We start from the raw sequence: 20,406 nt of genomic DNA, 5'->3' as shown, positions 1-20,406 counted from the left end.
CCCTGGGAACTGCCCTTCTGCCTCTCAAGCCGAAAAGGGGGTGCGGCGGTGGGGGGAGATCCTCTAGGGAAAAACCCGGCACTGCCCTGAGGGTTTATATGTTCACCACGTTGGCTTGGCTCTTTTAAAAATAGACACTGGGGCCCTGGCATGTACACAACTGTCTGGTCTTTGTTTTCAAGTGGCTCTGAAAGGTGACTGAAAGATCACATCTTTAAAGAGGCCAGCAAGATAGCCAAGGAAACGGCCTTCTAACTCTAACTAGCAACAGGGCCTCCATCAACTCTCTCCTGGCCCATTGGGAAGCCAGGTTTTGAGGGTGCCCATAGACAGACTGAGTGTTCAGAGACCCAGGAGGCATCTCTGGCCATCCTCTCCTGTGGCCCTCCAGGAACATGAGGACAAACTAGGACTTTTTTTTTTCCTCTTCTTCACAAGAGAATAAGAGTTTTATTTTTAGTTGGAATATAGCTGCTTACAGAGCTGTGTCAGTTTCTGCTGCTCAGTAAAGTGAATCAGCTATACTTAAATCCCCCACCCCCCTTCCCATCTGACTGCAAGGACATCAAAGCAGTCTATCCTAAAGGAATCAGTCCTGAATATTCATTGGAAGGACTGCTGCTGAAGCTGAAGCTCCAATACTTTGGCCACCTGATGGGAAGAGCTGACTCACTTGGAAAAGACCCTGATGCTGGGAAAGATTGAAGGCGGGAGGAGAAGGGGATGACAGAGGATGAGATGGTTGGATGGCATCACTGACTCGATGGACATGAATTTGAGTAAACTCTGGGAGTCGGTGATGGACAGGGAGGCCTGGCGTGCTACAGTCCATGGGGTCGCAGAGTCGGACACGAATGAGCGACTGAACTGAACTAAACTTCCCCTTTAGGTCACACAGAGCACGGAGTACAGTTCCCTACAGTAGGTTCCCACCAGCTATTTTGTACACAGTGTCAATAGTGTCGATATACACAGTATATATATGCCAACCCCAATCTCCAGTTCATCCCAGCCAGCCCCCCCTCCCCCTTTGGTGTCCATACAGTTGTTCTCTACATCTCTGTCTCTGTTTCTGCTTTGCAAGTAAGATCATCTATACCATTTTTCTAGATTCCACATATATGCGTTAACATCCGTTATTTGTTTTTCTCTTTCTGACGCATGCACTCTGCTGTGTATGACAGCCTACAGGTTTAAACTCTTCAAAAATCTTCTCTAGTTTCCTAAGGTGGAAGCTTATTGGTTCTGAATCATTCTTCTTTTCTAATAAATGCATTAAGATGGGATAAATTTCCCTCTAAGCACTGCTGTCGCTGCATCACAAATTGTGATGTTGGATTTTCATTTAGTTTGAAATATTTCTCTTGAGATTAAATAACCCATGGGTTATTTAGAAGTGTGTTGTTGAAACTCCAAGTATTTGGGGGATTTTCTAGCTGTCTTCATGTCACTGACATTTTAGTTTAAATCTCTGTGGCCTGAGAGTGGACCCTCTATGATTTCCATTCTTTTCTATTTGTTTAAGGTGTGTTTTATGGTATATCTTGTGGGGCACGTTCCCTGTGAGCTTGAAAAGAATGTGTATTCTGCTACTGTCAGATGAAGTTTTCAAAAGATGTTGATCGATAGAACTCTTTGCATCAACTGTACCCCAACTCTCTGCCTGCTTGATCTATCAGTTACTGAAAGAGGGCTGTGAGGATTTCGGCTGTAACTGTCTTTTTCTCTTTCTTGCTGTAGTCTTATCAGTTTGAATCTCATGTCTTTGGACATTCTGTTATTAGGTACATATATACTAAGGATTCTTATGTTGTCTTAGACATAACATTTTTTCATCATGTAATTCCCCTTTATTGAATTATAGTTGATTTACAATGTTAATTTGTGCTGTCCAGAAAAGTGATTCAGTATATAACTTTTTCATGCAATTCTCCTCTTTCTCTCTCGAAATTTTCCTTCTTCTGAGGTCAGTTTTATACAAAATTAATACAGATGCTCTGGCTTTGATCAGTAGTAGCCCAGTCTTTTCCCTATCCCTTTACTTTCAACCTGAGGCTTTATGTTTAGTTTCCTTGTAGACAACACATAGTTGAGTTTTGTCTACTCTGTCTCCTTCAGTTGACACATGCATTAGACCATTCATATTTAAAGGGATCGCTGGTATCACTGAATTAACGTGGACCATGTTTGGAATTGTTTTATATTTGTTGCACCTGTTCTTTTTTTGCCTCTTTTTAGGCCTTCTCTGGCTTTACCTGAGCATTTTATATGATTCCATTCCATTTTATCTCTACTTTTGGTATATCAGTTATACTTTAAAAATGTTTTTAGTGATTGTCCTAGAGTCTGAAAAATACATGGTAGGCTGCAGTCCATGGGGTTGCTAAGAGTCAGACACGACTTAGCGACTTCACTTTCATGCATTGGAGAAGGAAATGGCAATCCACTCCAGTGTTCTTGCCTGGAGAATCCCAGGGACGGCAGAGCCTGGTGGGCTGTCATCTATAGGGTCGCAGAGTCAGACACGACTGAAGCGACTTAGCAACAGCAGCAGCAGCAGCAGTAGCAGCAGCAGTGAATGTAAGTCACCATCAAATAACACAAGACCACTTCTTCCTTTCCATTTCTGTAATTCATGTCACTTATCTGTATCTTACAACCACCTGACACATTACTATTATCACTTTAAACAGTTATCTTTTGGATCAGTTAAGAATACAAAAAGTAAGACTTCATTTATTCTTCCATTCTTTATGTAGATCCAAGTTTCTGATGTTATCTTCCTTTTCCCTGAAGAACTTTTTTTTAACATTATCTGCAAGGCCACTCCAGTTTTCTTGCCTGGAGAATCCCAGGGATGGGGCTGCCTGATGGGCTGCCGTCTATGGGGTTGCACAGAGTTGGACATGACTGAAGCGACTTAGTAGCAGCAGCAGCAGCAAGGCAGTTCTGCTAGATGTTAGCTCAGTTTTTGTTTGTCAGAGAATGGCTTTATTTCTCCTTCATTTTTGAAGGAAATTTTGTTGAATATAGAATTCTAGGTTGGTAGCTTTTTTCTTTCAACACTTTATTTACAACACACTTTTTGCTTGCATGGTTTCTGGAGCAAAGTCTGCAGTAATTCTTACCAATGTTCGACCCTGGGTAAAGTGTTCCCACTCACCTTTTCTTTTTGGTTTCTTTCAAGATTTTCTCTTTGTCTTTTTTTTTTTGTAGTTTCAATATATGCCTAGATGTAAATTATTTGGTATTTATTTTGCTTAATTGGTGTTCCCTGAGTTACCTGGATCTGTGGTTTGGTGGCTGTCATTAATTCTGGCAGGTTCACAAATATCCCTTCCACTCTGCTTTCTTCTCATTTTCCTTCTGATATTTCTATTACACATATATTACACATATTTGAAAATTTTCCCAAAGTTTGTGGATATTCTGATTTTTATTTCTGTTTTTCTGTCTTTATAGTTTGGTAGATAGGGCTTCCCTTGTGGCTTAGTTGGTAAAGAATCCACCTACAATGTGGGAGACCTGGGTTCAATCCCTGGGTTGGGAAGATCCCCTGGAGAAGGGAAAGGCTACCCACTCCAGTGTTCTGGCCTAGAGAATTCCATGGACTGTATAGTCCATGGGGCTGCAAAGAGTCGGACAGAACTGAGTGACTTTCACACTTTCACTTTCCCAATAGTTTGGGAAGATTCTATTGACATATTTTCAATTTCATTGAAATTCTTTTCTCACGCATGTCCAGGCTGTTGAAGAGGCCATCAAAGGTACTTCTCATTTCTGTTACAGTGCTTTTCATTCCTGGAACTTCCTTTTGCATCTTACAATTTCTTCCCTGCTTACATTACCCATCTGTTTTTGCATGCTGTCTTCTTCAATGAAACTGAAAATATGTCAATAGAAACAGTGGCCATAATCAAGCAAAAATGTTCACTGGCAACATGAATGAATGAGGAAGTGAGGAACGTCATGAACCTAAGAGTGAATGAATGAAGTAACTCAGCATGAGGATTAATACAATAAGAAAGAGACTCTCTAGGCATCATACAGGTCTGGGACCGTCACTAATATCAGACTCTAAGTTCCAATGGGGCAGTGACATAACTGGTCCTACTCACAAATTAATACATGTATTAATAGTAAGTTTCAAAAAACTTGTTCATTTTGGTGGATTGACCTATCAAAGGCATTCCCTTTGAGAACAAGCAGCACTTCTCTGAAGATTGGCAGACAGTAGTTCTCTTTCTTGGCCTATGACTTTCTTTTCTCTGTAACTACCATCTTACCCCCATCCCACTTCCCCTTCCTGGAATACACATATTTATTATTACAAGCACTGTTCTTCACCTCACATACCCACCTTATTCTCCCCTAACTCTGATTAACATACAAGCAGAGAGGTACTGCATGCATGTGTGCACGCTGAGTCATTTCAGTCATGTCCAACTCTTTGCAACCCTTTGGACTGTGGCCCATCAGGCTCCTGTCCATGGGTTTCTCCAGGCAGAATTCTGCAGTGTGTTGCCATGCCCTCCTCCAGGGGATCTTCCCCAGCCAGGAATCAAACCTGCATCTCTTGAGTCTCCTGCATTGGCAGGCGGGTTCTTTACCATTGGCATTGGAGAAGGCAGTGGCACCCCACTCCAGTACTCTTGCCTGGAAAATCCCATGGATGGCGGAGCCTGGTAGGCTGCAGTCCATGGGGTCACTAAGAGTCGGACATGACTGAATGACTTCACTTTCACTTTTCCTTTTCACGCACTGGAGAAGGAAATGGCGGCCCACTCCAGTGTTCTTGCCTAGAGAATCCCAGGGACGGCGGAGCCTGGTGGGCTTCCGTCTATGGGGTCGCACAGAGTCGGACACAACTGAAGCGACTTAGCAGCAGCAGCAGCAGGAAGCTCCAGGGAGGTACTGTTTGGGGGGCCTGTTTGAATTAAGATCCTGCACTGTCACCATCGGAGAAGGCAATGGCACCCCACTCCAGTGCTCTTGCCTGGAAACTCCCATGGATGGAGGAGCCATGGGCTGCAGTACATGGGGTCACTAAGAGTCGAACACGACTGAGCGACTTCACTTTCACTTTTCACTTTCATGCATTAGAGAAGGAAATGGCAACCCACTCCAGTGTTCTTGGCTGGAGAATCCCAGGGACGGCGGAGCCTGGTGGGCTGCCGTCTATGGGGTGGCACAGAGTCGGACACGACTGAAGCCACTTAGCAGCAGCAGCAGCAACTGTCACCATTGGAAGGGGCTTAGCGATCATCTCCTTTCAGAGATGAGAATAAGAAAGAGTAAGCATGTGATCCAGGGCCATCACACAAACAGGCTAGAGGTCACTTCTCCTGCCTCCAGCCCAGTGCTCAGGTGCCCAGAGCACTGTCATTTCCATAGTTGTCTTCATGTATTCATGTTGGCCCCATCATAGCAAGAATGTGAACTCAATGGTAAACTCACCATAAACCATATTATTGGCCCTTCCTTTTGTTTTGTTTTCATTACTAGTCCATGTAACATTTAGAAGAAAACACGCAAAACTCCCGCCATGAGAAGCTCGCCATCACCACCTTCTGGCCCACCGCTGCCAATGAAGCCAAACACAGTTCACTGTGGTCGCAGATGTGAAAACTGATCGGGGGCCACTGGGCTTCTAGTACCACCCATCCATTCCCCACTCCCACCCCACTCCCAGCTCTGAAAAGTTGAGTTGTGGTGTGAACTCAGAAGATGTTGAATTTGAAACCCTGTGTTAAAAAAAAAAAAAATCACAGAACCTGGACTTTAATCATAAAGATTATTTTACCAAAGCATATTTTTAAAAGGCTGTGAAACATTATGCAACGTTTGCATGGTTTAATTATGAGTTTAGAAAAGCCTAGCACAACTTTTTCACTACAGTAAAACATGACAGAGCATGAATCATGGCATAATACTTATGCTTACTGTGGTTTTAGACATGGGGTTAGGGGTGCTGGGCTGTCTACACAGCAGGGCATGAATTACTGTACCGCAATTCACACCCAGAGGGCTTTATGACAATTATAAAACCTCTTTTGTTTGCTTTTTAAATGATTAAAATATTTGAGTACCATATATATTCACTTAGTAAATACATATATATCCAGGACATAGACACAGCTTAATAGAAAATATCTGAGGGTATAATTTTTATTTTCACTTGAAGCAAAATCCTTGTAGCAATATGGGAATATCAAACAATCTGCTGTTGCTATTTGCTTTCAATTACTGGAAGCACTGTTTGCTCTAAGATTATGCAGGATCTTCGACTGTGGTTGAGCACTTATTTTCCACTGAGTCTGGAGTGGACCAGTACTTTATCCCTTGCCATCCCCTCAGATTCTCTCAAATTCAGATGGAAATAAAGACCTTTATTTAACACTAGGTTTCAAAGATTCTAAATTATTTCCCCAGGTTTTTCAACATTCAAAATTAAAAGGTCAGGATTTTTTTTTTTTAATTTTAATCGGAAGACAATTGCCTTACAGTGTCATGTTGGTTTCTGCCATAAGACAATGTGGATCAGTCCTAAGGATACTGTCTCCCACCCTCCGCCCCATCACACTCCACTCAGTTGTTACAGAGCACTTAGCTCAGCTCCTTGTGTTGCACACCAACTTCGCACTGGCTGTGTGTTTTACACGTGGTAATGGACGTGTTTCAACGCTCCTTTCTCAGTCCATCCCACCCTCTCCTCCCCCACTGTGTCCATAGACCCGTTCTCTGTGTGTCTCTATTCCTACCCCACCAATAGGGTTCATCAGTGCCTTTTTCTGGATCCCATATATATGCGTTATTAATACAGTGGTTCTGACTTCCTTCACTCTGTGTAACAGGCTCTAGCTTCATCCACCTCGCGGGAACTGATCAGATTCGTTCTAAGCCAGTTACGTCAAAGAAAAGAAAGAAGTCGATCAGTATGAGAGGAACTGGGGCGAGGACTGTCAGGAGAAGAGTAAGGATAACAAGGCAGACGCGAGTCCCCAGATGCCTCATTCTGTCCTCCACTGTGGCGGTTTCAAAGGCATTAAAGATGAGGGAAAAGTTAACCGCTGCAAGTGAAGAGCCCCAGCATTCTGCCCCCTCAGCAAGTGAGGGAGCAGAGGCAGACACTGTTTAACGAGAAGGACTAACTCATTTCTTTATGTCACGACGCACACAGAACTTAACAGCTGGCATTTCCCTCAGGAACTTAGCTTTTTCTGTGTTTACTCCCAGCAGCCTGAACCCGCGGCTGCAAAGACCCCTGGGAGTTAGTGCTGTTTGTTGTCGCCTTTGTCCACAAAGAAGGTGGGACACAGAAAACTAATCCTAAGACAGAAATGTAAAGCCCTCCCATGGTGGGACAGTGGGCAGTTTTTTAATTTTCTTACACAGTTGATCTAAGAATGGAAAGGATTTTTTTTCTTCCTCCTTTTCATCTGCAAACAGTACGATGCTTTTGAAAACCAAGATGTCTATGAGTGCTGGAGTCAAATTTACAAAATCCTTTTTACCTAACCCTTCTGAAGTCAGATTTTTGTCTCTTCTCTATCCCAGGAAGGCCTCTTTTAATGGCAGTCTATACAATACTTGCTCAACATTTTGCCCTTTAAAAGTTGCAAACTTGAGGTCTTAACAACAACAAAAAAAACCCAAGACATCTCTGTTAGTCTGGGATGACAGAACCAGCTCTGCACTGCTGGGTTTGTAAGCAGTCATCAGGCCTTGCTGCCAGTTTCTCAGCCAGACTTTCTTATCAGTTATCCCTGGGACAGAGATCACCTGTACGGAAAATATTAAACAGCCATCGAATAGTCTTGTCCAAGGTACCAAAAAAAGACCCAAACCCTTGCATTCTTTTCTGCTTACTGAGTATAGAGATGGGTGATGACCTGATAATGATGACTGTAATTATTGGTAAACCGGGGCAGTCAGTATGTACAGCAGGTCAACAGTTTGAATATTAACACTTCCACCTGGAAAGCGTAACCAGCTCCTCTCATCGGTGCGTGTGTGTGCTCAGTTACTCAGTCGTGTTTGACTCTTAGTGACCCCGTGGACTGTAGCCCGCCAGGCTCCTCTGTCCATGGGATTCTCCGGGCAAGAATACTGGAGTGGGTTGCCATGCCATTCTCCAGAGGATCTTCCTGACCCAGGGGTGGAACCCACGTCTCCTGCATCTCCAGCACTGGCTGGCGGATTCTTTACCACTGAGCCACCTGGGCTGGTGAGGTTACATAAAACCTTTGAAGGAATAATTAGCAGAAGAAAATCTTCAAAAGTTAAACATAAATTATGTATCAGTATCATTTCTTTTGGGGGGATATCATCACAAAAGCAAATACTTGGGACTTAAGGAAGCTTACTAAACACTGGTAAGTAGGCCACAAACACGTCTAAGAGTTCAACAAAGGTAGCTGGTTTTTTTTTACTAAATGCATTCGTTTTTCAAATCCTGCCCCCCTCACGCATCACTGACCTCCCCGATTCTCTGCAGATACGAGGCAGATCCAGCCATCCCCACCGTGGTCCTATGATCAGTCCTACCAGTACCTGGGATCCATCGCCTCTCCCTCCGTCCACCCAGCCACACCCATCTCGCCTGGGCGGGCCAGCGGCATGACGACCCTCTCAGCCGAGCTTTCCAGTCGACTTTCAAGTAAGATGCTTGAAAATATACTCTTTGAAGTCTGGCTGCTGTGGAAGTTTCTGGAGGCCAGACAAGATGCATGAAGGGGGTGGGGAGGGGACAGTCATTTTTAACTGGACATGATGCAGTTAGAGACAACGCTATCTGTCTCTTAAGTCTCACACCCATGCACTGATTTTCCTTGACATTCAGAGGCAGAGATTATGGATATGGAGGTAGAAGTGGCTTGTAAAAAGTGGATTCCTTGGGCCTTTTGGGGTGCTCACCTTTATTTGGCAAGCGAGGGTGGGAGCTGAAGGATCAATAATAGAAAAGGCCCAAGTAGTCAGCTTCTGGAGTTCAGACAGGATGATCCGTGTTGCAGTGGCGAGCTCACACAGATCACGTGAACGGCGTGCTGGGGCACACATGCAAAGGGACACAGACCTACCCCAGTGGGACACTTCCAACTAAGAGCTGCTCACACCAGGCCAGAGGAACAGCCTGGAGAGCTCAGGTGTCATAGCTGGCATAATTGTTGTTAATACGAGCTCATTAAATATTAGTCATTTAACCTATGGGACCTTTGGGCTTGGCACTCACCTTTGCTCGTGGGCAGGGAAACTGGAGTTACAGAGAAAAATTCCTTTGTTGAAAGCAAAAAGAAGCAACTCCCTATTTGGGGCTTTGAAATTGGAGCTGGACCAAACTGTGAAAACACTTCAGAGAACTTCAGCTTTAGGAGGCCTGCGAACACACTCCTTGTGTGTTGGGGGTAGGGCGGCTGTCCTTGCTTTTCAATTCTTGGGATCAGATTATATCAGATTAAGGGGGCAGGCAAAGGGGCAAAGGCGTCACGTCTGTCATTTTCCAGTGCTGTGGGATGTTGTGTTCTGCGGACAATTGTGATTACCTGAGGTTTCCACCAAATGCTTTAGCTTCTTCTCAGAGCTTCACAGAATACCTCTCCGGGTCTCAACAGCAGCACTGCTGACACTTGGGGCAGGATAATTCTTCTCCGTTGTGGGGGGCAGTGCTGTGTGATGCCGGGCCTTCATCAGTGTCTCTGGCCTCTAGATGCCAGCAGTACCCCCCTGCCCCCAGTCATGACAACCAAAAATGACCAGATGCTGCCAGATGTCCCGAGGGCCGACACCATCCTCCAGTTGAGCACTGTCTTCACTTGTTCTTGGGCGTGATAGTGAAGTAGGGAAGCCAACTTACTTGCCCAGTTTCCACATTATTTTCAGCCACTGCTGCCAAGAATTTCATGGCACCTGCTGGGCCCAGGAATTAAGGGAATGGAGTAGGAATCATGAAGTCCGCTCAACTTGTTGCTTCAGCAGCTCTGTTCCCTTGGGACTGGCTATCTTTTACTGTTTCTTCTTCTTGGTGGCACTGTTCTGCCTGCTGGCTGTGGCCTACATCTGAAGCAATGACTCTTTTCCTTAGAAGTGTCCCTGCTGTGGGTCCTGTCCCTTGGAATGTATGTCACAAGTCTTTTGACTTGGTCAGCACCCAGGATCTCCAGAAACTTATCCCTTGGGGCCAGCTGCTCTGCTGACCAGTTCAGAGGGGAGGGTGACTTCTTTTTTTTTTTTTTTAAATAGGAATGAGTTAACATGTGCCCTCCCCTGTCCCGTCTCACAGTTATACTTCTGAATAGCCTGGACTTCAATTAGCCAGGGAGTCATGGAAGGGCATTTTACGGCCCCAGGGCGTGAAGGAGATAAAAGCCAGGTCCCATTTCGGCACTCAAGCCTAACCCTGCTGCTGTCTTGGAGGGTGGACCCAGGAGAATTCCAGGGGGAGCTTTCACCAGTGGCAGCAGAGAAAAGCATGGGAGGCTGCTCTTCAACTTGGCAGATCTCCCTTTGAGAAATGGAGCCCGGAGTCCAGGCCTGAAGAGTGTCATCTTCCGCCTGGAGGCAGGAGGGGGTTGGGATACTTAGAAGAGGCTGCTTCTGCTTTTTTTTTTATGCCTAATCAAGTGAAGTTTTATTCTTTTCTTTTTCTGTTTGTTCTTACTTTTGTCACTCTGTTTTTTTAATTGAAGGGTAATTGCTTTACCAAATTTTGTGGTTTTTCTGTCGTACATCAAGAATCAGCCATAGGTCTACCCATCAATGCTTTGAGAGCCTGTCATGGTTCAGAGCCCACTTTCCTTGAACCCTTCCCCCAGCTAGTTTGGAGCACCCCAGCCTCACCTGAGCTTCCTTCTGCAGGAGGGACCTGCGCTCTGTGTCTTTCTTTGCTTTGCAGACAGACTCCACACCTTGTCTGAAAAGAGTTGTCATCTGGAGGTTTTTTTCTTTTCTTTTCTTTTTAAATAATGTTTAGCTGCCAACCTGGGCGACAGACAGCAAGCATTAATCTGAGTCATGCGAAAGATCCTTTTAAGGCAGCCATTATCTGCTCAGGCTGTTTAATCCTTTGGGGGCAGTGGGAGGGGCCCGGCATAAGGCAGCTTTCATCCACGTCAAGCGGCAGAAGGAAGACTTTTAGCTGTCATGGCAAATATTTAGCCCCATCGGTGGGGCAACATTTCCAACTAAAATACCTATACTACCTAATCCCCAGATATCCTCCTCTTTTAAAAGCTCCCTGTGAATGTCAGGGGTCCCCACTTCTGCCCACACTGCTCTTAAATAAGGGGGCACCAGGCCACCTGAAAGGACAAATGAGTTAAGGCCGGGGGCACGGTGAACTGTCCGTGACTGGTGGGGCTTGCTTGGGTAGGGGTGTCAGGCTGGACATAAAAATGAGAACAACTATATGAATAGGTCATTTGAATCTGAGCCTAACTCATGGGCCGAAGTTGTTTCATCATCACAATGTGTGTTGTAAAGGATAAACTGGCAAGTTGGATGGTCTTTCGTAGTGTGACACTGGTACTCTGTGGGCAGAAGAAGAATCGCAAGCAGCATCTAAGATCTTTCAGACATTCTGCCCACCAGGGAAAGAACTGTTTTCCCCTGACAGCTGAGACTGTAACATCATTCCATTACTTATGTCTGTGACAAATCACGGGCTCACTCGGGATTCCGGTAACTTGCTGCCATCACCAGGTTACCACATAGCAGTTGGAACAGACTGGCAGAGCATGTCCAGACACCGTCGTGAAACAGGGTGACCTTTCATTCATTTTCCAGTGGATTCACCTTTTTGTCTCAGGGCAAATGAAGCAAGAGGAATCATGGGTGGAGTCATTTATTTGTGTCCGGAGTATTGCATCAGATGACAACAAATTGATTGTGTTTGCCTAATGCTTCTCCCTGACTATAGAAATCTAACTGGAAAAATGGAGTAAAGCTTCCTGTTAACTCTCAAGCATGTCACGGCTCTCTGTCCGAACACAAACAAGTGACACAGGGCTTGCTCACAGATGGCCCCAGCGGGCAGGACAAACCCTGTGGAATGGGGTGCGGCCTGGCTTCAGGACGAGCGAGAGTGTCCGTGGAAGGGCGGCCCTAGAGCCGCTGTCAGTTTACAGCTTTGTCCCTGCCCACATGTCTGACTCGCTTTGAAAAGATTAACAGGACTGTTTGTTTGAACGTCAGACTCCTGGTTTCCTCATTAGTGGAGAGATTTGCTGCAGACTTCGGTTGTTTCTATAAACTTTAATTACCTCTCTGATGAGGAGTACATCCCCTCATCACAGGCACCCCAAAGTTAGAGAGTGCATTAGGAGGGAGGGGGGAGGGGGAGAGAGAGAGAACGAGAACACTAGCTCTCCCTGCTGGAATAATAGGCTTGAAATATGAGGAAGTTGATCAACAGCTGAAGCTGTCCAAAAACAGATTAATCCACCCTGGTAGCTTTCCTTTCAGAGCGAGCTTTTGGCTCTGCCAGGTTTCTCTGTGGGCCTAAACACAAAAGGACCCAGGCCACATGCCATCCTGAGCCTGGAGTTATTTTGTATGTTGATTTGAGAACTTACAAATTTTAAAACATTCAGTTCTTGCTTCTCCTCTGTTTTGTTGCTGCTTTTTGGGTTTGCTGACATAAAGACTACAGTCTTGGCCTGGTCATTTAATGAATAATTCTGAGGAACAGAAACTCCCCGAGGACACCATCCTACATCGACAGTAGGAATGTTGTCTCAGCGGAAGGGCACTTTTGCCGCCATCCCCTGGCCTCACCCCTACCCCCAGGGCATTTGGAAGGTCAGGACCTTGTTGGTTGACCCAGTAGGGGGAGTGAGGGCACTACCAACATCTGGTGGGCATCGGCCAAGGATGCTGCCAGACATGCTACCACGAACAGAACAGGCCTGCACAGGACAGACCCACAGCACCCCACAGAGCTGGCCCCCAGTGTCAGTAGTGCCACTGCTGGGAAGCTGATCTATGGGATACAGGAAACCTGTCCTGGCACCCAAACCACCACCCCACCACCCCCGAAAAGTTCCCAAAGGCAGCCTGTGATTAAGAGAAAGGCAGAAGGATGTAATGAGAGACTGCCAAGTCCGTCTGTGAAAGGGTAAATGCATAATCCTAACAAAATGAGTTTTACAGACCAAGCTTTGCCATTGCTAGTAGAACTTCAACATGTATAAAAATGGAGTAGGTAAGTCAAGGCCCTGTGGCCATTCCTGTTAACAAACAAGTGATGCATATTAGAGAAAAGCATGTGAAATCGAGGCTGTACTGTTTCTAAAAATGTAGAACTAGTCTGAAGGTGGAGAAGGCAATGGCACCCCACTCCAGTACTCTTGCCTAGAAAATCCCATGGACGGAGGAGCCTGGTAGGCTGCAGTCCATGGGGTCGCTAAGAGTTGGGCAGGACTGAGCGACTTCATTTTCACTTTTCACTTTCATGCATTGGAGAAGGAAATGGCAACCCACTCCAGTGTTCTTGCCTGGAGGATCCCAGGGACGGGGGAGCCTAGTGGGCTTCTGTCTATGGGGTCGCACAGAGTCAGACACGACTGAAGCGACTTAGCAGCAGCGGCAGCAGTCTGAAGGTAGATGTGGAAAAGAAAGAGATTGGTGGTTCATGCACATCCACTCCCAGCCACTACTATGGCATGCATTAGCTTCAATAGGAAACTGCCTATTTTTAACTATTGCAGGCCTATAGAAATGGCAAATTTCTAGGATTCAACCTAAATATTATGTATAACATATTAAAATGTTATTACATATTACGACAGTATCGTATTATGTATATGTGCATGCTAAGTCTCTTCAGTCGTGTCTGACTCTTTGTGACCCTACAGACTGTAGCCCTGCCAGGCCCCTCTGTCCATGGAATTCTCCAGGCAAGAATACTGGAGTGGATTGCCATGCCTTTTCCCAGGGGATCTTCCCAACCCAGGGATTGAACCCATGTCTCTTACATCTCCTGCACTGGCAGGCAGGTTCTTTACCACTAGTACCACCTGGGAAGCTCTCTTTGGGGGTTATATATATTTATACATATTGTATTAATATCAATCTATTAATGCATCTATTATATTAATAGTTCTTCAAGTGTTGTTTTGTCATATAGTTATAATAAGACATTAATACTGACATATTAATATGTTGATTATACAGAGAGGTGGCAAACTTTTTTCTACAAAGGGCCAGATACTAAATATTGCAGACTTTCTGAGCCCTACAGTCTGGCCCTCCAGTCTCTGCCATGACCACTCTGAACTGGTGACTTAAAAAGTAGTCATAGTTAATACATAAAAGAACAAGCGAGGCTCCTTTCAATAAAACTTTATTTATGAACACTGAAATTTAAATTTCATATTTTCAAGTCAGGAAAAAGTCTTTTGATTTTTTTGTTCCCCCAACCATTTAGAAAAGTAAACACATTCTTAAGACTGTGGGCATACAAAAACTGGTAGCAGGTGAATCTGGCAGGTGGGTGTGCCAACCTCAGAGTTACAGCAATATTTGTTTATACTAAATCAGTTATATCTAATATGTTTATATTAAGCAAGTATGACTACATATTACATTATATTACAACCTTATTACATTGCATGAGATCATATATTACCTTGGAGAAGGAAATGGCGGCCACTCCGGTGTTCTTGCCTGAATAATTCTATGGACGGAGGAGCCTGGAGGGCTGCAGTCCATGCAGTCGCAAAGAGTCGGACACGACTGAGCAACTAACTCACTCACTCATATATGCCCATCTTCATCATACCCACTCCCTGGACGGCAGCAGCATTGTGGGAAATTCTCCTTGGCGCCGGTTGGGTGAGGGAAAGGGCGTGGCCTCCCTGAACCCTAATCTCACGATGTTTCTCACCCACCACACAGCTGCGTCCGACCTGACGGCCTTCGGCGACCCGCGCCAGTTCCCTGCGCTGCCCTCCATCTCCGACCCCCGCATGCACTACCCCGGCGCCTTCACCTACTCCCCAACGCCCGTCACGTCAGGCATCGGCATCGGCATGTCAGCCATGAGCTCGGCCACGCGCTACCACACGTACCTGCCGCCGCCCTACCCCGGCTCGTCGCAGGCACAGGGCGGCCCGTTCCAGGCCAGCTCGCCATCCTACCACCTGTACTACGGCGCGTCGGCCGGCTCCTACCAGTTCTCCATGGTGAGTGGCGAGCGCTCGCCACCACGCATCCTGCCGCCCTGCACCAACGCGTCCACCGGCTCGGCGCTGCTCAACCCCAGCCTCCCGAACCAGAGCGACGTGGTGGAGGCTGAGGGCAGCCACAGCAACTCCCCCACCAACATGGCGCCCGCCGCGCGCCTCGAGGAGGCCGTGTGGCGGCCCTACTGAGTGAGGCTGCGCACGCGCGCTCCGTGCGGCCGGACGTCGTCCCGTAAGCGCCCGTCGGGGGCCCAGCGTCGCGTGGTGGAGAAGCCCGCGCGGGCCCCGCGGGGGATGCTCGCCACCTGCCAATTGCCACCTGCCAACTGCCTGCGGTCGCCATCTCTCGCTTCTGAAGTCCGCGCAGTTCGCCGCCGCTGTGGGCCCGTCTCAGATTTTTTTTCTTCTAACCTGGCGCAACTTGAGCGTGTCCGGTTCACCGCCCTGTGGGCACTTCATTAAGGCAAACAGGAAGATTCCCGGAGGGAAACTGTGAATGCTTCTGATTTAGCAATGCTGTGAATAAAAGAAAGATTTTATAACCTTGACTTCACTTTTTAACCAAGTTGTTTATTCCAAAGAGTATGGAACTTGGGGTTTTCTTTGTGGGGGAGGGCGGGGCAGGCAGAGATGCAACTCATTCTGTTTGGCATCTAATTCATATTTTTAATTTTCTTTTCCAGCACCTTATAAATTGCAAAATGTGTATTTGCATTTGGGGTGGTTTTTTTATTTTTATATATATATATATAAATTTGAGCTTTGCTTCTTTCTTGCTTTGACAAATGAAAGAAATATGATTCCTTTTTCTCTAAGTTTTATTTAACTTTTCTTTTGGACTTTTGGTGTAGTTGTTTTTTTGAGAAACAGCTGCAGCTTTGGGTCATTTTCAACTACTGTATTCCCACAAGGAATCCCTAGATATTTATGTATCTTGATGTTTAGACACTTACTTAATGTGTTGATACTTTTTTATTATTTAAATGTGCTTATATTAAGAAAGATATCAAGTACTACATTTTTTGTTTTTGATAGTAGCCAGAGTTAATTGTATCACATTGAAGAAGGTTGGAAAAAAAAAAAAGGATGGGTAATGTGATCACTTGGTTATCTAAATATTGTTTACATTAAACTCCCTTTAATGTTAATCAAATGAGTTGGTAGCTAATGCAGCCATGTTTTTATTAGGCTTTTTAGATACTGAGGATCACTCCAAAGATCTGAAGTATGGAATTTTCTGCTAAGCTCAACAAAGGGTCTGATACCTGACTCCCTCCCTTCAAATCTGGTTCCAGAGGGTTGGGGTAGATGCCAATGATTGCACACTCCATGGCCTCTTAATAATGTTAGACATGCTTTGTAACAGAATGAGTCCAAAGTAAGCTGTGTGGAGGAATGGTATCCACATGGAAACCAAATGAATGAATTTAGGGGTTCCTTAATTGCTCCATTCTGGGGTAGGAAGGAGTCATCTGAACCCAGAGTTCAGATGTTTGTTTAGCTCCAAGGAGATATTCCTCTTTGATACTATACCTGTTGGTTGATGCAGAAGAAAGCTTGTGGCTGTCCCCCAAGGCTGGGAGTGGAAGGGACCAGACGCCTTTGACAGCCGAGGTGTCCAGGTCAGTTTTCATAGGGTGGGCCCAGAAGCAGGCCCGAACAAGCCCAGTTCCCTCCACCTGCCTCAGTGAAGTCGTGTGGGGAGGGTGCCATCCCACCTGTGCAGGACCCATCCCATGCTGCTCCTTCCCCACCCAGCTTTGTGTTGCTCTCACCAGGCCAAGACCCTACCCTGTAGGGTGTGTGCACTTTGGCGGTGCATCAGCGTGACAGGAAAAGATTCATGTCACTGCCCATGGCTACAATTCAAACATATCCAATGTCACTGTAAATTTTATGGCACTATTTTTATTGGAGGATTTGGTCACAAGGCAGTTATTGTACAACTCATAAATACTGCTGATTTTAACATATGTATGCTCAAAATGATCTGGTGGTTATTTAATGTACCTCTTAAATTAGTTGAAATGATTTCAGGTCAACTCTGAAGAGTATTTGAAAGCAGGACTTCAGAACAGTGTTTGATTTTTTATTTTATAAATTTAAGGATTCAAATTAGAAAGATCTTTGGCTGCAGGCAGCAAAACAGCTGGTCTTATTTAAAACAACTTGTTTTTGAGTTTTCTTATATATATATATATATGTATGTATTGATTATTTGTTTTACACAGATGCAGTAGCACTTTGGTAAGAATTAAAGAGTAAAGCAGTTTGTGTTGTCAGATAGTTCTTATCTAGAAAAGAGCTAAAGCAGATCTTAGAGAAACTCAGAATATTCTATTTATTTTCATTTTAGACATAATTCTCCCTCCATAAATCATTTTCATGTTTTATTCTGTGTACATTTTTTTGCAGCAAAATTACCCTTAAATGTCAGTAGATTTCAATTATTTTTATATCTGAAAAGGACCATTAGCCCATTCACTCCAAATTGAACTTGTGTTCTTTTCAGCACATTGCCTTATCTGACCTGAAAAAATGTTGATTAAAAAATGAAGGAAAAGTATATTTTTCAGTTTAGTTCTGGTACCTGAAGATATTCCAACTCAAAATCAATGTAATGCCCTGTTTGGGAAATCATATAAATCTCTCACATTGAATCTTCACTTTCAAAGCCATGTGTGAGGAGAGCTTGTCACTTTCTTGTAGACCCACGGGTTTGGCCATTCAGAGATTCACAGACCATTACCAGCATATATAGTACTTAATCTCTCCAGAAAGAAAAACTTAAACTTTAGTTGTTTTAGAGATAAGCCTCATACTTAAAGCATTCCCCCCATCCCCGCCCCCTGAGGAATTCCATTCTACTGCCTTCAGGTAAATTAAGGTGGTCCTTTCATCAAGTAGACCCTTAAGCCAATAAAGTAATAACGATGTATCTGGGAGCATTGGTCCAGAAGAAGAAAGATTAAATAAGCCATCTCTACTGCTTGTAAATGCCCTTATTTATAAGTTCATCATTGACACATATTTCTGTTCTTTTTGTTTTTCTAACTCTCTAAAAATACTTATATTTTTCTTCCTCTCTGCCCCCACTAAACATCTCCGTCTTTCTCCTTGTACCTCCTCTGTTCTCCAACTTTATATAGGGAAACAGCACGCACACCCATCCTGACACCAAACAGGACTGGAGGAGCTGCACTTTCCCTCCCTTTACATAAAAGAGCGTAGTGTAGTGAGTCAGCCTTTCTCCTGCGTATGGGTTTCTTCCAGCAGAACAGAGACCTTGCCAACATTTTGGATCTACTTGCTGTCCGAGTGCAGCAATAGAAGCCTTCCTGGGCAAATTACAATCAGTGAGTTAAGAGACAGACTTTCTGCTGCCTAGGGTTTCTGTGCAGATAAACAGAAATGCTCTGATTAGAAAGGAAATGAATGGTTTCACTCAAATGTCCTGCAATTTAGGATTGCCGATTTCTCTCTTGAAATACCTGTTTCCTTAGGACATTCCGTCCTGGTAATTTTTGATGTTTTTTGTTTTCTGGGGGATGACATGTTTGGAGTCTTTTATACATGAAAACTCGGTTTAACAATGATATCAGAAAATATTTTTCACGTCTGAACAAAATGCTTTTTTGTTTACCTGCAGTATACAATCTTTTGGGATTTTTTTTTTTTTTTTGTCTATTTCTTTCTTTGGGGTTTTCCCCTCCCTTTAGCCAGATCAGTATTGACCCTGATCATTTGGCTTTTTTTTTTCCCCTTCCAGAAGAGTTGCATCAACAAAGTTAATTGTATTTATGTATGTAAATAGATTTTAAGCTTTCATTATAAAATATTGTTAATACCTGTAATAATTTTTTTCCAATTTTTTGTGTGTGTTTCTAAGAACATTTTCTTATGTTTGCTAAATACTGTAGACAAAAAAAAATGCTTCTTTCTTTATTTTAGACTTAAAAACGAGCTACTTTTTATTCACTTTTGTAAAGAGCTAATAGCATGGTTCCAATTTTTTTTAAGAATTTCATTTTCTGTTATGGGTAAATGAATGTGCAAAAAAAAAAAAAACTTGGTTATTTGTGATATTCTGGATGTATAAAAATCAATGGAAAAAAAAAATAAACTTCCAAATTGAAGTGACAGTATATAACACATGTGTTGAAAACGTCATAATGAGAAATGGTTACTACCTGCCTAGGCCCCACCTTGTGTCTATTTGTGTAGCAGTTTCTGGATCCATTCACAAAGCATCCTGGAAATTGTGTGGTTTCTTTCTTCCTGGTACTGACCCATGAACACTTTCTGCAAGGGAACTGTCAATCTTGAATTTTAAACGAGATGCGTTATGAGTGAACACCCCAGAAGCCCTTCTCCAAGGTGTTTCTAGGTAGTGCAGGAAAACAGACACCCCATCATGCGTGGTCCACTCACTGCACGAAATCTGAGTGGCTGTCTCCTCTGCCAGGAACATCCCCTTGCCCAGACTGTGCAGGGCAGCCAGACTGCCATTGCCTAGGAAGCAATGGAACCTTACTTTCTTTGCACCCCAGTTTATTGTGTAAATCCAATATTATAATTGGCAAATGGCAAATAAACCATTTGGCAAGTATGCATACCATATCACATTGGTTTCGTCTTTCTCTGAGAAGCAGAGCGGGGAAGTGAAAGCTCCTTGCAAGTCTGGAAGCCAAGGTCTGTACCTCCTCCCATAGCATCCTACTCCTGAAAACACCATGGCCTTGGTACAGCCCAGGCTCCCAGGGTTGCTACTTTGGGTACAAAGGAACAAGGAAGCAGGCAGAAATGTCTGTTCTAAAAAAAAAACATACAAGATAAAAGGGTATATGTTCAACCTGAGGCCAGGCACCCTTGCATGCCTGCGTGCTAAGTCACATAAGTCATGTCCCACTGTATGCAACCCTGTGGACTGTAGCCCACCAGGCTCCTCTGTCCATGGCATTCTCCAGGCAAGAATAGTGGAGTGGGTTGCCATGCCCTCCTCCAGGGGATCTTCCCAACCCATAGGTTGAACCCATGTCTCATGTCTCCAGCACTGGCAGGCAGGTTCTTTACCACCACCTGGGAAGCTTCCCAGGTACCCTTGCTGCTGCTGCTGCTGCTGCTAAGTTGCTTCAGTCGTGTCTGACTCTGTGCGACCCCATAGACGGCAGCCCATCAGGCTCCCCTGTCCCTGGGATTCTCCAGGCAAGAATACTGGAGTGGGTTG

At 44.6% G+C, this 20,406-nt stretch overlaps 1 protein-coding gene across 6 annotated transcripts in view; it reads left to right on the top strand.

Moving 5' to 3' along the window:
- The window catches only part of RUNX1 (RUNX family transcription factor 1), a 273,353-nt gene extending 253,554 nt beyond the window's left edge, over nucleotides 1-19,799 (top strand). For 5 of the 6 annotated variants that reach the window (XM_061424413.1, XM_061424387.1, XM_061424372.1 and 2 more), the window contains 2 exons: nucleotides 8,498-8,659; nucleotides 14,893-19,799. In XM_061424413.1, the coding sequence (XP_061280397.1) occupies nucleotides 8,498-8,659; nucleotides 14,893-15,368 (638 nt within the window). In that variant the 3' untranslated portion in view covers nucleotides 15,369-19,799. The remainder of the gene's footprint in view (nucleotides 1-8,497; nucleotides 8,660-14,892) is intronic. The other variant, XM_061424402.1, reaches the window with a different exon arrangement.
- The last annotated feature ends 607 nt before the right edge of the window (nucleotides 19,800-20,406 follow it).

This window comes from Bos javanicus, chromosome 1 (genome assembly GCF_032452875.1).
Source record: "Bos javanicus breed banteng chromosome 1, ARS-OSU_banteng_1.0, whole genome shotgun sequence".
Taxonomy (NCBI): Eukaryota; Metazoa; Chordata; class Mammalia; order Artiodactyla; family Bovidae; genus Bos; species Bos javanicus.
Note: the sequence above shows the minus strand (reverse complement) of the source record. Positions and strands in the feature narration are given on the sequence as shown.